Here is a 17103-nt window from a genome sequence, read left to right as displayed (position 1 = left end):
AAGGAGGTTTTGTGTGCGAGGGGCTTGAACTTCCAGTGGGCATGCGTGAGTGTGTTTGATAGGAGTGAATGGAGACAAATGGTTTTTAATACTTGAGGTGTTGTTGGAGTGTGAGCAAAGTAACATTTATGAAGTGATTCAGGGAAACCATCAGGCCGGACTTGAGTCCTGGAGATGGGAAGTACAGTGCCTGCACTCTGAAGGAGGGGTGTTAATGTTGCAGTTTAAAAACTGTAGTGTAAAGCACCCTTCTTGTGTTAGACCTGCCTCGTATGGGCCAGTAGGCCTGCTGCAGTATTCCTTCTTTCTTATGTTCTGATGTTCTTATGTAGAAATAAGTGTATTTTATATTACTGAGGTGATACACAAATAACCTGCACATAGGAGAGAAGAACCAACGACGACGTCTTGGCTCGACTTGAACCATTTACTTTGTAAATGGTCCAAGTCGAGGCAGAGGTGTCCTCACTCCTATGTGCGGGTTATTTGTGTATTGTTCCAGTCAGGGTGTTGTGCCTTTTCGTTGTTTATTCCCTTGAAGCTATGTATGTAAGCATATGAAAGTGCTCAAATTTTCCTGTTTAGTTTTTCACTGTGGTAATTTTTTGTGTGTGTTTGTAAACCAGTGTGCAACATTGTGTGGCCCAGTGCATGACCAGCTGACCTACAGCATGATCTGGGAAAATTGGGTGTGATATGATGACCTAAATTACTGTCTGTGACCTACAGCATGACCTGGTTTAACTGGTGTAACATAGCATGATCTAGTAAGAACCTAAGAGTGGAGAAACACTGAAGGCCTGCTGGTCCATACAAGGAAGCTCCAATTCTCCTACCAGCTTAAGCCAATGACCCAACCTAGTCAGGTCAGGTCACATTCACTTAAGGAAGGAGCGCGGTATCAAACCTAGTAGCGCAACCTAGTCAGGCCCAACTCACACCCACCCACACCCACTCATGTATTTATCTAACCCATTTTTAAAAGTACACAACGTCTTAGCTTCTATGGCGGTACTTGGGAGTTTGTTCCACTCATCCACAACTCTATTACCAAACCAGTGCTTTCCTATATCCTTCCTGAATCTGAATTTTTCCAAATTAAAACCTGCGATTTCTGTCCTGGCTAGATATTTTCAGCACGGTATTTACATCCCCTTTATTTATTCCTGTTTTCCATTTATACACCTCAGTCATATCCTCCCTAATTCTACGCCTTTCTAGAGAGTGCAGATTCAGGGCCCTCATAGGGAGGATTTTTGATACATGGGATCAACTTTGTCATCCTTCTTTGTACGTTTCCCAGAGCATTTATGTCCACTCTGTAATACGGTGACCAAAACTCTGCAGCATAATCTAGATGAGACCTAACCAAGGATATATAAAGTTGAAGAACAACCCGAGGACTCCTATTATAATAATTAACAATTATTTATGGTCCTTGTTATGAAGCCAAGGATACTGTTCGCTTTATTGCAAACACTAATATGTTGTGGTGGTTTTAGATTATTGCTAACCAAAACTCCAAATCCTTTTCGCAGTCACTAATGTTAAGATCTACACTATTTAGTTTATATATGGCATGGTTATTTTCCTGTCCAGTGTTTAGAACTTTTCATTTGTCTATATTAAACTGCATCTGCTACTTCTCCGACCACTCCATCAGTGGAGTAGGATGGAAAGATTTATGGAGAAACATCACCCTGAGAAGGATGTTGCAAGCCATATCGGCAACTTGTACAGTGACAGAGTCTTGGCCCATTTTAGGGAAGTTTTAAAGAGATGCCAGAAACAGAGCTCTCTGGACACTTTTTGCGAGACAGGACTCCAGTGACTCTCAAGCTGGTCCTAGTGGCATTAAGAAACAGAGAAGAGAAGTGCCACCCCACTATGCAAACTCTCTGCTGCCTATCTGTCAACCACGCCTCTATCCAGGAATTTTTTTTACCTATTCCGTGTGCCTTAATTTTCCTCAATAGTCTCTCGTGTTGGACTATCAAAAGCCTTACTGAAGTCCAAATATACAATATAATAGTCATTACCATGATCTACCTCCTCAAATACCATTTTGAAAAAAGTTAATGAATTCGTAAGGCAGGAACTCCCATTTGTAAAACCTTGCTGAGATTCGTTGATCAATGGCTATGAATTACCTAGGCAATTATTGATTCCATAAATATTCACACTATCGAGATGAGGCTTATTGGTCTATAGTTAGAAGCTAAGGACCTGTTACATACTTTGAAAAGAGGTATCACATTTGCCATCTTCCACTTATCTGGCACTATGGAAGTTTGTACTGATACGTTGAAAAGATTAGCCAAAGGTTTGCTAAGCTCCTCCTTGCATTCCTTTAGAATTTTTGTGTAATCTCATCATGGCCTGGGGATTTGTTAGGTTTTAATTTAGCTATTTGTCTAAGGACCATGTCACTTGTGACCCTAATCGTGCTAGTATCTTCCTGTGTAAAAAAAAAAAAAAAAAAAAAAAACTGAGAGGAAGTAGGTGTTAAAAATCTACACATTTCCTTATCACTGTCAGAGAGTTGACTCGAGTAACGTATGAGTGGGAATGTCTTGTCCCTAATCTTACTTCCAAGTCGGACCGAAACGTCGTCGTAAGCTCCTCTCTTCTATGTGCGGGTTATTTGTGTAGCCTCATAATCTCTCTTTGCTTTTCTTATTCCCCTTTTTATTTATCTGTTTAACTGAATATGTTGATTTCTTAACTGCCCCTCTCTTCGTTTGATTCGTCTATATATGCCTCTCTTTTAACCAATGAGATGTTTTAATCTATTGATTATCCATTTAGGATCATTTTTGTTTGATCTGATTTCCTGATTCGGAACATAAGTTGTCTGAGCAGCTAGAACTATGCCCTGGAAAATGTCATATCGGCAACCATCACCACCTACCTGACCCATAGTCACGTGATTCTAGTTCAGCCTACCCAGGTAATTTCTCAGTCCTAAGAAATCAGCCAAGCAGAAGTCAGGGACAGAGACTTTATTGTCATTATTAGGTTTAACTCCATGATATATTAAAACTGGTGCAATGAGGAGTCTGTGGAGACAAAAAATTTTATCCATGAAAGCAAAGAGGGGAATGTATGAGAGTATAGTTTTACCAACACTCATGTATGGGTGTGAAGCATATGTTGTGAATATTGCAACAAGGAGAAGGCTGAAGGCAGTGGAGATGTCATGTCTGAGGGCAATGTGTGGTGTGAATATAATGCAGAGAATCTGTAGTTTGGAGATTAGGAGGAGGTGTGGGATTACCAAAACTATTATCCAGAGGGCTGAGGAAGGGTTATTGAGATGGTTTGGACATGTAGAGAAGATGGAACAAAATAGAATGACTTCGAGAACATACAAATCTGTAGTGGAGGAAAGGCAGGTTAGGGGGTCAGCCTAGGAAAGGTTGGAGGGAGGGGGTAAAGGAGGTTTTGTGTGCAACGGGCTTGGACTTCCACCAAGCGTGCATGATCATGTTAGACAGGAGCGAATGAAAACAAATGGTTTTCAGGACTTGACGTGCTGTTGGAGTGTAAGCAAGGTAACATTTACGAAGGGATTCAGGGAAACCAGCAGAATGGACTTGAGTCCTGGAGATGGGAAGTACAGTGTCTGCACTCTGAAGGAGGAGTGTTAATGTTGCAGTTTTATAACTGTAGTGTAGGCATGCCTCTGGCAAGACAGTGATGTAAGGAATGACAATGAAAGTTTTTCTTTTTCGGGCCACCTTGTCTTGGTGGGAAACGACCTATATGTTAATAATAATATTAAAACAGAGATCTGTGATCACTTTCCAGAAGCTCATCATTAACCTCAAGTGATTCCCTGCTGGCAAGAACCAAGTCAAGCAGGTTATTTCCTCTAGTTGGTTCTGTCATAAACCGTTTTAAAAAAAAACCCTGCATCATATCAAGATAGTCGCTTGACTCTAAGTTTCCTGTCAAATTGCTCCAGTCAATTTGTCTAAAGTTAAAATCTCCCATTAGCACAACATTTTCACATGTACAGTAGATGCCTTACGAATTTCGTCCAATAGAAGTTTAGCGCACTCCCTTCCAAGGTTTCGGGGCCTGGAAATCACACCCAAGATTAGTTTTTCACGGCGCTCGAAAAGCATAACCAAAGAGATTCAGTGGCCGATGCTTTTAGTTTTATATCTTGTGTAACACAACAATTTAAATTATCTCTGACATACATCACTACTACACCATCCTTCCTGTTGACCTTATCAGTGTGGAATAATTTATAGCCTTGTATGTGGCATTCAGAAGACATTTCTCTATCTTTCAGATTGACCAGGTCTCTATGCTTACTGCACTTGCAATTAATCTTAGCTCATATATCTTATTTCTTACACTCCTGCTATTAGTATAGTAAATCTTAATGGAGCTAGTCTCTTGCTGCCCTCTACTGTCCCCCTTTGTTTGCTAACCTGATCTATTGTCCTTATTTGTAACTTTATGATGAATAATGTTTATTAAACATTTACTGTTTTCAACCTTAGTGCTGCAACCTGAATGTTTCCCACACACACCCATACCTCTATCTTCTGTTACTTTAAAATCATAGACATGTCAGCAATGGCCCTCTCAATCGAGGTGGCAAATGCTACCACCCTTGCCCGAGAGAGATGTACCTCATCCCTTGCATACATATCATGTTTGCCATAAAAGTTGTCCCAGTTATCAATGGGATTGCAATTTTCTTGCAGTATCTGTCTAGCCAGCAATTTACACCAATTGCCCTAGGCAACTATTTATTTCCCACTCCTCTTCTACACAAGATGCTACATATGACTGGGACCCTGTGAGGGAAAAGTTCAACAGATAGGAGTAGCGAGAGAGTATATGGTGATGATAGTTTGATTGGCAGTCTGCTTGTTAAGGTATGGTCAGTGTCTAGCTCCCGCTATCCCCCCCCCCCTCCCTTTTTTCCACCCAGAAAGGTGACGTGTGGGGCTCCGGCCAAACAGTAATCACTTGACTCACAGCTCCCAGCACAACTGTAAGTAAAAGCCTCTGCTCCTATTCTAGTGGATATATTGGTTGAAAGCTTAACTTTTGACCAATAATAAACTTAGTCCTTTCAGTCTTGAGTTCCATGTTATGCTTTTGGATAATCACAATTTCTTTTGAATATTGTACTTATCATGGAGAGTGATTTCTTAAGCAGTGGGTAACCTTTGTCTCTTTCTAGCTTGGAATGTCAGCTCGGGTCATCTGCCAACCAAAAAAAACGTGTTGAAGGAAACTGACATTACACAAGTCATGGGACGTCACTTTTTGATCTACCTTCCTGATTAATTGTGGTCAACCGCAGGCAACTACCCCTCATGTTTGCAGTGGTGAAGAACCTGCGTTCCTATCATCGGGACAGACTATTCAAGGCTAGAGACTCTGTGAAGAACTAGTCGTTGGGTTGTCACTCAACACCTGTGACCCCCCCCCATCATCAACAACGGCTACAACGGTGTCAACCTCAACCAGACACCCAAGTTTAACTGTATATATTAGCATTGAAGTGAGATATTATTTATATTTTTCATTTTTCTTTCAAGTAGGATACGGATTCATATTTAATTGTTTTATATTTTCATTACTAAATAATAAAGTGTTTATATTTGACTGTTATTATTTCTTTTTCTATTCATTAATTTCCCTGAGGAGGAGCCAGCCTTGGTAATACTGAAGTTGTTACAGGGCTGAGTAAGCCTTCACAGACCCTCTCTTAGATGTAATTAAATCAATAGCTGACCTGTACTTATCTATCATCAGATCTCTCCTACCCTTCCCGGTATCAATTCCACCAGCTATGAGACAGATAATGGGCTTGTTCCCAATACCTGACATATTATCCAACCTATTGACTATGTCACAAACATCAGCTCCAGGAAAACACCCTCTCTCTCTTACCTTCTTATTCCTATTACAGAAAGCACGGTCCATATATCTTGTGAGTCACCAACCACAAGAATGAGCTTACCTCTATTAGCAGGGGAGGTAGTGCCATGGTACCTTTATCTTCACTGACCACTGAAGTACACTCATCCTGACGAGCAGAGAAGAGATTTACTACCTTCAAATCTTCTCTCTTAACTTTCCTTATTTTGATGCTCCTCCCATTACTAGGAATCACTTGCCACTTGCAGCAGGTGCTAGACTGCTCCTCACTTCTGGTAGCCTTTTCGTCCTCACCACCTTCAGCCTCCTCGCAGCTAGTGACAGAATGTTCCTCACTGCTGGTAGCCTCATTCGCCTCACCTACTCCAGCCACCTGACATTTACTCCCAAACCCATTGAGGTGAACCTTCAGTCTCCTAATTTCCTCCTGGAGAAGTAGGACCTCCTCCTTCAACACTAACCTCAAATTTTAAAACACTGCAGAAGCAAGCCAAGGCTTTGTAACCCTCCAGACTCATCCCCACAGGAGCTCAGGACGGTATGACATACCATACCACGGGTGGGATTTGAACCCGCGGTCAAAGTCTCAAAACTCCAGACCGTCGCGTTAGCCACTGGGCCAGCTAGCTTCAGTAAGATTCCGCGGGTTCAAACCCCACCCGTGGTATGGTTTGTTTGCAATCGTGTCATTACGATTTCGTGAGTCATGTTAACCGTGTAACATCTTGTGACCACTGACCACAGGTTATGACCCAGTGTGACCCAGGTTGTAACTTACATTTCCAGTAATGAGTGGGTCACCCCACCAACACGAGTCAGAGATGCCACCGTCGCCACAGAACGTCCGGCCAACACTGCCACTCAGATAATTTCCTGTAAAAGAATATGTAGTTTTATTACTGCTATGATTATAACTACTGCTAGTTATTGATATTACAATAACTAATAAAACTACTACTACTATTACTACCACTACTGTTTCTACTACTACTGTTACTACTACTACCACTACTACTGTTACTACTACCACTACTACTGTTACTACTACTACCATTACTACTGTTACTACTACTACCATTGCTACTGTTACTACTACCATTACTACTGTTACTACTACCATTACTACTGTTACTACTACTACCATTACTACTGTTACTACTACTACCATTACTACTGTTACTACTACTACCATTACTACTGTTACTACTACTACCATTACTACTGTTGCTAGTACTACCATTACTACTGTTACTACTACCACTACTACTGTTTCTATTACTAACTCTACTACTGTTACTACCACTACTACTGTTACTACCACTACTACTGTTACTGTTACTACTACTACCACTACTACTGTTACTACTACTACCACTACTACTGTTACTACTACCACTACTACTGTTTCTACTACTACCATTACTACTGTTACTACTACCATTACTACTGTTACTACCACTACTACTGTTTCTACCACTACTACTGTTACTGTTACTACTACTACCACTACTACTGTTACTACTACCACTACTACTGTTACTACTACTACCACCACTACTACTGTTACTACTACTATCACTACTACTGTTACTACTACTATCACTACTACTGTTACTACTACTATCACTACTACTGTTACTACTACTATCACTACTACTGTTACTACTACTATCACTACTACTGTTACTACTACTATCACTACTACTGTTACTACTACTACCATTACTACTGATACTACTACCACTACTACTGTTACTACCACTACTACTGTTACTACTACTACCACTACTACTGTTACTACTACTACCACTACTACTGTTACTACTACTACCACTACTACTGTTACTACCACTACTACTGTTACTGCTACTACCATTACTACTGATACTACTACCACTACTACTGTTACTACCACTACTACTGTTACTACTACTACCACTACTACTGTTACTACTACTACCACTACTACTGTTACTACTACTACCATTACTACTGTTACTACTACTACCATTACTGTTACTATCATGTGGGAGTTCGACACGTGGATTAGGTAAGATATACTCACGTAGGCTGTTATTACGTATAATTGCAGATATGTGGAGAGAGCCCTTGCCACCGTACCTATCTCCTTGCTCACACTCGTAACACTGACTGACCGGCCACAGTACCCAGTGAGAGGGTCTTTTGAATAATGCCAGTTCAGCGCAATATGAATAGACAGTGACTCAGGCAGAGACGGTTGGTCGTTGAGTCAACGGTACACTGGTTACTGGTAACTGGTTACTACTACTGAGAGCTCGGCGACGCTAACGTATGTCGTCCCGACATACAACTAATACAAACTAGAGATGGCAGGTATACGGCTTGGGCTGATTCTATACAATGTCAAAGTACACAACAATTAAACATTATATCCTACATAAGTAGAACATTGGAATGGAAGCTTACGTAACTGAAACTGTAATGCAATACAAGGTATACTATAGTACAACTTAAAACTCAACAAATGAACGAACTCAACATTGAGATTACAAGTGATAAAAAAAAATTTTGATCGATCGATCTGTATTCGTGTGATCTACGGATTCTGAGGAAGGAATATATACAAAGAAAGAGTGTTTAACAGAAAGGCAGATTCGGTGCACGCAAATCTAGACTGTTAACTCTCAGAATGCGGAGAGAACATGAACACAAAAAAAAAAATTCTTGAATACTGATAAGTTGATACTGTAATTATTCATCTATACAGGTTATTTACATTTAACCCCAACTCTGCTAGGGTAAGATTGGCATATGCAGAATGGGTGTCATCTCTGGGAGGATCAAACTCTGTAGCATTGGCTAACTCATGCTGTATTTGAGGCAAATCTGAATTGGAAGTTACAAATGATACTTGAGGATTTCTCAATACCTGTCGTGTACGTAGGGAATAACGACATTCAGGTTGATCGTCTGACTGAGTATCAGAGGAAGAGAGTACAGGATCAGGAGGATTGTCAGAGTCTGTCACATTAGTCTGGGTTGGAACATCATTATCATCACATACTAACTTCATATGATCCAAATGCGATTCTTTATACTGACCAGTACTAATCTCTCTAACCTTATACTTATTACCAGTGATATGTTCAACTACTCGATAAGGACCAACAAACTTTTGATCAAGCTTTGGCATTGCAGACGTTTTGTTAAAGTTAATCAGCATAACTCTCGAACCTACTTTGATTTTGGATGGCTTTGATCGAGTGTTTGCGACTCTTGTAAATTCTGCTGTTGATTTATGAAGTGTTTCACGGATTCTTCTAAAAACACTTTGAGCTAAGCTGGTACGAGTTGCTATGAAATCATCAGGGTTGTAATTTGGTTTCGGATTAGAATATAACAACTCATAAGGCAAACGTTTATCTACACCGTACAATGCATAATGTGGAGTGTCACCTATAGAAACATTGTAAGCAGAATTTATAGCACACTGCACATCAGGTATAACTTCATCCCAAGTTTCACTGTTGGGATTGATAGTGGCTCTCAAGACATCAAGTACTTTCTTATTGGTTCGTTCCGCTAACCCATTGCTGGCAGGATGATGAGGAACAATGGTGGATTTAGAGATCTTGTACAAGGTACACAAATTTTCAAGAATTTCATTACAGAATTCACCTCCATTATCTGTTACTAGGGACTTAGGGGTGGTATGCCTGCAGATAATGCGTTCTTTAAACGCTTTAGCTACTGTCTCGGCAGTCTTATATGCAATAGGAACTAACTCACAATATCTGGTGAAATGGTCTACCATAACACACAGATGTTTGTTGCCTTGGAGGGAACATTGGAAATTAGTTAACAAATCTAGCGCAACTCTTTCCCAAGGTTCGCTAGTAGTTGGATACACTTGGATTGGATTAGGACCATTAGCATTGCCTTTATGTTGCATGCAGACACTACATTTCTTAACATACTCAGAAATATCAGTTGCCATTCGAGGCCAAAAGTATTTCAATCTGGCTTGTTTTACTGAACGATCCATACCAGGGTGTGCAACACCTGGTACATCGTGAACTAGCTGTAAGGCTACATTCACTAGTGACTGTGGAATTACTAACTGGTATACTCTTCTGCTAGGAGTACCCAACTCGGCTGTTCAATACAGTAATTCTTGGTTCATGACAAAGTCACTGATGGGTGCTGGTGGCTTCACATTCAGAATAAGATCTTCCTGGAGCAGGAATCGAATCACACCAGACCACATGGGATCTGTTCGTTGAGCATTCTTTACATCTTCAGCACTAAATGGAGGGTCTGCAGTTACTATACTAACATGTCGCGATAAGGCATCTGCGACTACATTTGACTTGCCAGGTAAATGCTCAAAGGTGGGATTGAACTCTTGGATAGTCAAGGTCCATCTGGCTAACCTTCCAGTAGGTTGTTTGTTCTGGAATAAGGGTATCAGTGGAGCATGGTCTGTCAAGACATGAACAGAGTACTGATAAATAATGTCTCGGAAGTGCTTTAAAGACCATACTATTGCTAAAGCTTCTTGCTCAGTTACTGTATAATTACGTTCAGCCTTCGTAAGGACTCGGCTAGCAAATGCAACTGCGTTGTACTTGCCATCGGTCTTCTGAGCTAGTACGGCACCTATGCCAATTGAACTAGCATCAGTTGTCAGATAGAAAGGCTTAGAAAAATCTGGAAATTTCAAAATTGGAGCAGAAGTTAGCTTTTCTTTTAGAGTTTGGAATGCTCTTTCTTGACGGAAGGTCCAAACAAAAGGAGCATCTTTCTTAAGCAACTCAGTTAGAGGAGCAGCTATGGAAGAAAAATTGGCAATGAAAGATCTATAAAAACCTGCTAAGCCCACAAAGGATCTTACAGCATCAGCAGTTTTGGGAGTTGGAAAATTTAGTACTGCAGTTACTTTACTTTGGTCAGTCGTAACCCCTCTAGGAGTGACTACGTGACCGAGAAACTTAATTTCTGATCTGAAAAATTGACATTTTGACAGTTTGATCTTTAAATTGGCTTCTTCAAGCTTACCAAGTACTACATCAAGTCTTTTTAAGTGTGTATCCACGTCTTTAGACATGACGATTACGTCATCTAAGTACACCATAAGTGCATTACCTATGAGACCTCTAAAGATATTAGTCATGAGCCTTGAGAACGTGATAGGGGAAGATCGTAATCCAAATGCCATACGGAGGAAGTGATAATGACCTGTAGGAGTGGAGAATGCAGTTAGCTCTTGGCTGTCCTCGTGAAGAGGGACTTGCCAAAACCCTTGTAACAAATCTAGGGTTGAAAAGACTTTGTTATCTCCGATATTACGTAAAAGATCACCCAGTACAGGGAGTGGAAAGCGATCTGGAATGGTTTTCGCGTTTAACTTCCTAAAGTCAATTACTGGGCGCCAAGTACCATCCTTCTTAGGTACTAGTATCAAGGGTGCATTCCAAGGTGAATTGCTAGGTGCAATAACTCCATCATCAAGCATTTGATTGATCAATTCTTCTGCGACAGCAACTTGTGAATGAGGCATTCTGTACGCAGGTATATAGATAGGTCTAGTACCAGGTTCAAGTGGAATACGATGGGACAATAAGTTCGTTATACCCATCTTCTCACCTGGTAAAGCAATGGCTTTACGACGTTTGTTCAACAGAGTCAACAAACGCTTGACTTCATCTGGGAAGTCAGTGGGAGCTAAGTCTTTCTCCTCTACTGGTGGAACAGATCGATCCAGTGAAGTGGATGAGGTCTCCCCGGCAGAAATAGCACCGACCCACTGGTCAGGTGACAACTCATCCTCTACCTGAACAGGGTAAGGATAGTGAACAAGGTCAACAAGATTGGTATTTGCTCTGAGGCGAACACTGTGACCAGAAGTGTTGGCCAGGTAGAAATGGATCTTACTATCTCTTACAACATGTAAGGATGGTTCAACAAATAGACCTTTTACTTTGCAGGAATCACTGTCAACTAGGACGTTATCACCATCTGGAACACTAGGAACAACTACAGACACTCTAGTGAGAGCACTAGCCGCAACAGAAACGTCTTTCTGCAGACGGCATGTGACATCAACAAGAGATGGCATTACTAGTTGCAAGTAATTGTTTTCCGACAAGGCGTCCCCTGTGGAGAAACTACTACTCGAACTAGCAGGCATTGCAGGGATAGGTTGTGCACTCAAGGCAATCTGAGCGTCCTCGGACACTTGAGGCATCGGACTATCCTGCAAATCTGAAGGTATAGGTGGAACACTGATGGGAGTGACAGAATTACCAGTGCCTGACCGCTTGGGTACGCTACTGGAGAATGCATTAGCTTGTAAGGACTTAATCCGTACATCATACTCTGCAGCAGTATAACAGATTTCTGATCCAAGCTGGTAACCCCAGAATGGAACGATCAAGTCGTCAATTTGTGCATGCCATCGATAAGGGTCGAGCACAATGCGTAAGTCTCGCATGGAAGCAAATCCCAGTAGAAGGTCACCAGGGAAAGTAATCTGGTCGACAACAAGGAAGGAAGCAGTGAAGTCTCTACCTTGGATAGAAAAAGTTAGGGAAGTCCGACCTCGGACACGCAGGTGAGAACCAGATACTCCACTAAGGGAGGACACAGGAGTCGGTTCTACGAGAAGGACATGTCGTAACTTCTTATCCTTAAACAAACTAGACCTAATAATATTGACTTGCGCACCAGAGTCCATGAACAAATGAACGGGCGCATTATAAACAGCTGCTTGCACTATAGGGCCTATGGTTGCATTGGAAGTTATGTGCAAACAAAAAGGTGGATTGTCATCAGAAAAGACTTGTTCTACTCCATCCCCAAAATCATCTATGTCAGAGACATGTGAAGCAACATCATCAGCAGGGTTGTCATTCTCGAGACTGCTTAAGGCTTCAAAGGAATTGTGAACGGGGATGGTGTACTCATTATCACCTACTGTCACCATGGGACGGTTTGACTGGGGCGCTCGAATTCCCCCGAATTGGAAGAACGAGCCTGGTTCTGGTTAGTTTGAGAATTGAATGAATGAGCCTGATTCTGGTTATTTTGAGAACCACGATATCTGTTTCCTCGACGGGTTCTGCGGTTGGAACGACCACGGAAAGACCTAGAGTACTGAAGGTTATAGAGAGCATTGCACTCAGATGTGTCATGTCCATGTATTCTATGATAAGTACAGTAGGGAAGATCTGGGTACTCATCATCAGTACGACGTCTCTTAGGGTAACTATCAGGACAATTAATTGCAATATGGCCACGGAAACCACAGTTGTAACAATTCCGCCGACTATGGTTACTGAATGTACTATGAATACTACGAGGTGTATAACGACTCTGTACACTGGTTCTTGGTGATCTCTGAGATGGTTGACGACCACGATTTGTCTCTGTGGCGCAAACAAGAGGTGGTGCAGACTGAGGCATATGTGTGACATTACTTTTAATACAAGGGAAAGTACCCTGGGGGCACAAGGAACGTACATGATTTAAGGCTGTAAGTGGTTCCATCGTTACAGTTGGAGGATGAGCCTCATAAGCACACACGGAAGCAGGCGGCATTAGTTCTTTGATTGCTCCAAAAGCTGCTATTTTAGCAAGTGATTCTGTAAATGGTTTAGCCTCTTCAGGGAGAAAAGATGATGATTGGACAGCATTGATAAATGATGATAAAAGTTTGTCTAATCTAACAGCAAATGCACTCAACGATTCATTACTCATGGGTGTAGCATTCACTAGTTCCCTAAGAACGACATATGGATCAGCTGTTTTTACTGGGACAAGGAAAGAACGAATCAGTTCCTCATATTGTGACCACTTAGTAAGATTCCTGAAGTCTCGCATATCAAGGAGATCCACAACGTGAACAGCAGCAGGAGATCGATAAAGAGCTTCTTTAGCAAGTCTGATAAGGCTTTCCTCTGAAGGAGGACCTTCACCTAGAGCACTAGCACGAGAACGAATGGCTGCAAACCATGCTTCAAGACTATGTACATGGCCATTGAATAAAGGTAACGCATCAAGGGAATCACGAGTATAACTATAATATCTCGGTGTCTGGGTCGGTCTGTCAGTCGGTAAGGAACTGTGAGGACTGATGACAGGACCAGCATTAGCCTGAGAGGTCTGAGTGTCGACATTCACTAAAGTATCACTTGACGGTATGTGAGACATAATGGCAAAGTAGCACGAGAACAAATAAGGCAAAAATAATGAACAATAAAAATGATATAAAATTCTAGAATTGAAATAAAAGATATACAACTAATTCTGCAGAAGTAATAAAAAATTAATGTCTAAGATACACTGCAAGAGGAAGGAAAACTCAATTTAAAGGACTATTGACCAAGAAAAAAAAATTTACATTGAAATATACAAGTAAAAATATTACTGGAGACTGAATTAAATGCAAAATGAGCTGTCTTTACTCTTGCTAATAAAGAAATTAATTAATTAAATTTTTAAATCAATGTGAAAGTATAAAATAAAATTATTAAATTGTTAACTGGGAAATTTAAGTATTTTCTAAGAATGCATAGACAAAATTAAAATATAATTCATAAAAATATCAATAAAAGAAAATAATTCACTGCAGAACAAGTGCAACAAAATAAGGTGTAGAAATAATCACTGCAGTAATAAAGTGTCACTGGGAAAACTCAGGTTAAATGATAAAATTAAAATATGAAGAAAAAAAAATAAACTGATTGAACACTTTAACTCTTAATTGTAAATTAGACAAAACAATTTACTCAAGCAGAGTAAAGAAAACACTTTACGTTAAAAGTAATTAAAATTTCATCAAGAGTGAATTTGTTCAAAGAAATATAAAAATATGAATAAAATAAAACAAAGGAACAAAACAGGTAGGTTAACACTTACAGTGGCGGGGCACACAACAGTATTAGTATATTCTTACAACAAATTCCTGCTGTGACTGATACAACAAAATCTTGCTGTGACTGATACGACAAAAATTTGCTGGCAAAAATAATGGTACACAGTCTGCGAAAAAATTAGAGGAATGAGACACTGCTGGCATACGAAAAAAAAAAAGACACACATAGAAAATGGAAAATTTAGTATACTGGGGTGAATATCACTGCATGAAATACAATGACAATTACTGGAGAATACAACGCTGAAAGAATACAATAAAAAAAAATGAATCACTTCACACAGAGTGACTGACTGGTACACTACACAATAATACTTACTACAGACGAGTAGCATAAGAAAAACACAGAATAAAAAAATATAAGATAAGTGAAAACACTGAAAAATATTGTAAAAATAATGAGTCAAAGAAATACTGCGTTTACACTGAAAACACAAGGTTTAGAGTACACAAGAAAAGTGACTCAGGCAGAGACGGTTGGTCGTTGAGTCAACGGTACACTGGTTACTGGTAACTGGTTACAACTACTGAGATTACTACTACTACCACTACTACTGTTACTACTACCACCACTACTACTGTTACTGCTACTATCATTACTGTTACTACTACCACTACTACTGTTACTACTACTACCACTACTACTGTTACTACTACCACCACTACTACTGTTACTGCTACTATCATTACTGTTACTACTACCACTACTACTGTTACTACTACTACTACTACTGTTACTACCACCACTACTACTGTTACTGCTACCACTACTACTGTTACTACTACTATCACTACTACTGTTACTACTACTATCACTACTACTGTTACTGCTACTATCACTACTACTGCTACTACTACTATCACTACTACTGTTACTACTACTATCACTACTACTGTTACTACTACTATCACTACTACTGTTACTACTACTACCATTACTACTGTTACTACTACTACCATTACTACTGTTACTACTACTACTACCACTGCTACAACTATTACCACTACCACCACCGTCATCTCCACTAATACTACTACTACTACTACTTCTACTGCTACTACCACTACTACTACTAATAAAAGTTTTAATTTATTATTATTATTATTATTATTATTATTATTATTATTATTATTATTATTATTATTAACACATTATTAGGTATCCGCAGGGGGAACCTTCCAGAGGTTGCAACTTTCTTTTTCTTTCACCAACTTTTTTGTATTTTATTTCGCTCATAACTCGAGAACGTCTCAATCATTCGGCTTTAAATTTTCAACGTTTGTGTACTGTCATGGTGACCAGACACTCTGGGACAACTGGCTTGTTCACGTGACCTGTGACCAAAGTTGTTAAACTCATTCCCATCATCAAGGAATGGCTCAGATAACTTCCAAATCTTTTAGTTGCATAGTTTTGAACGTTCAAAAATGGTGCCTCCTAATTTGATGACGATGGAAAATAAAAGTCAGGTATGTGTATGTGCAGATTTTATCTTTTTTCCATTAAATCAAGCTAAATAAATTTCAATTTAGCTTTTAAAAATGGCTTAAATATTTAATGGTTGATGCATCTTAATGCCAGTATGTTTTCCTGTAGGAAAATTTGTTGATATTAGGGAAATTTTTCATTTGTGTGTGGTAATTGATAAGAAAATAAGACCGCTGCTGGCGATTACAGCAGATTGCAGGCAGGCAGGTACGGAGGCAGAAAGTAGTAGTAGTAGTAGTAGTAGTAAGACAGTGGGGAGGGAATGATGGCTCCGTCTGCCATACTACATCCAAGGGCAGCTGCTGCTGCTGCCTCTGCTTGCTCTCTTCCTCTCACACACACAGGAGGAAAGAGGCGCATTTGTATGGTAAAGAGAGCCAGATTCTTTGAACACATTAGCGCTTTCAGATGCCCTATGACTGCACTTATTGAACCCACTCCTAATCTAAAGACGGCAGAGAGGGAAATTTAAGCAATTAGGTGCACATTTTACCATTTTATGTAAAAATACTGTGATTTTTTTATTCCCTTTAAATATGTAAATAAATTTTGGTTTACCTTATCGAACGGCTTCAGTATTTAATTGCTGTTGGATCTGCAGGCATTATATTACTAATTAAACTTTGTATGCATGCAGGCGAATTTGCTGAAGTAGTGCCGTAATTGGAGAAAAGCTCATCTTTATTATTATTATTATTATTATTATTATTATTATTATTATTATTATTATTATTAACACACTTGCCGATTCCCACCAAGGCAGGGTGGCCCGAAAAAGAAAAAC

At 39.9% G+C, this 17103-nt stretch overlaps 1 protein-coding gene across 1 annotated transcript in view; it reads right to left on the bottom strand.

Annotated features, from left to right (window-relative positions):
* LOC138852390 (uncharacterized) overlaps nt 1–17103 on the bottom strand; it is a 262953-nt gene that overhangs the window by 184456 nt on the left and 61394 nt on the right. Inside the window, exons 10-11 of the mRNA XM_070082742.1 lie at nt 6692–6786; nt 5996–6286 (exon numbers count right to left, since the gene is read on the bottom strand). Of these exons, the coding sequence (XP_069938843.1) occupies nt 5996–6286; nt 6692–6786 (386 nt within the window). The remainder of the gene's footprint in view (nt 1–5995; nt 6287–6691; nt 6787–17103) is intronic.

The sequence above is a fragment of the Cherax quadricarinatus genome, chromosome 8 (genome assembly GCF_038502225.1).
Source record: "Cherax quadricarinatus isolate ZL_2023a chromosome 8, ASM3850222v1, whole genome shotgun sequence".
Classification (NCBI taxonomy): Eukaryota; Metazoa; Arthropoda; class Malacostraca; order Decapoda; family Parastacidae; genus Cherax; species Cherax quadricarinatus.
The sequence above is the reverse complement of the archived record's forward strand: the minus strand, read 5'-3'. Positions and strand labels throughout refer to the sequence as shown.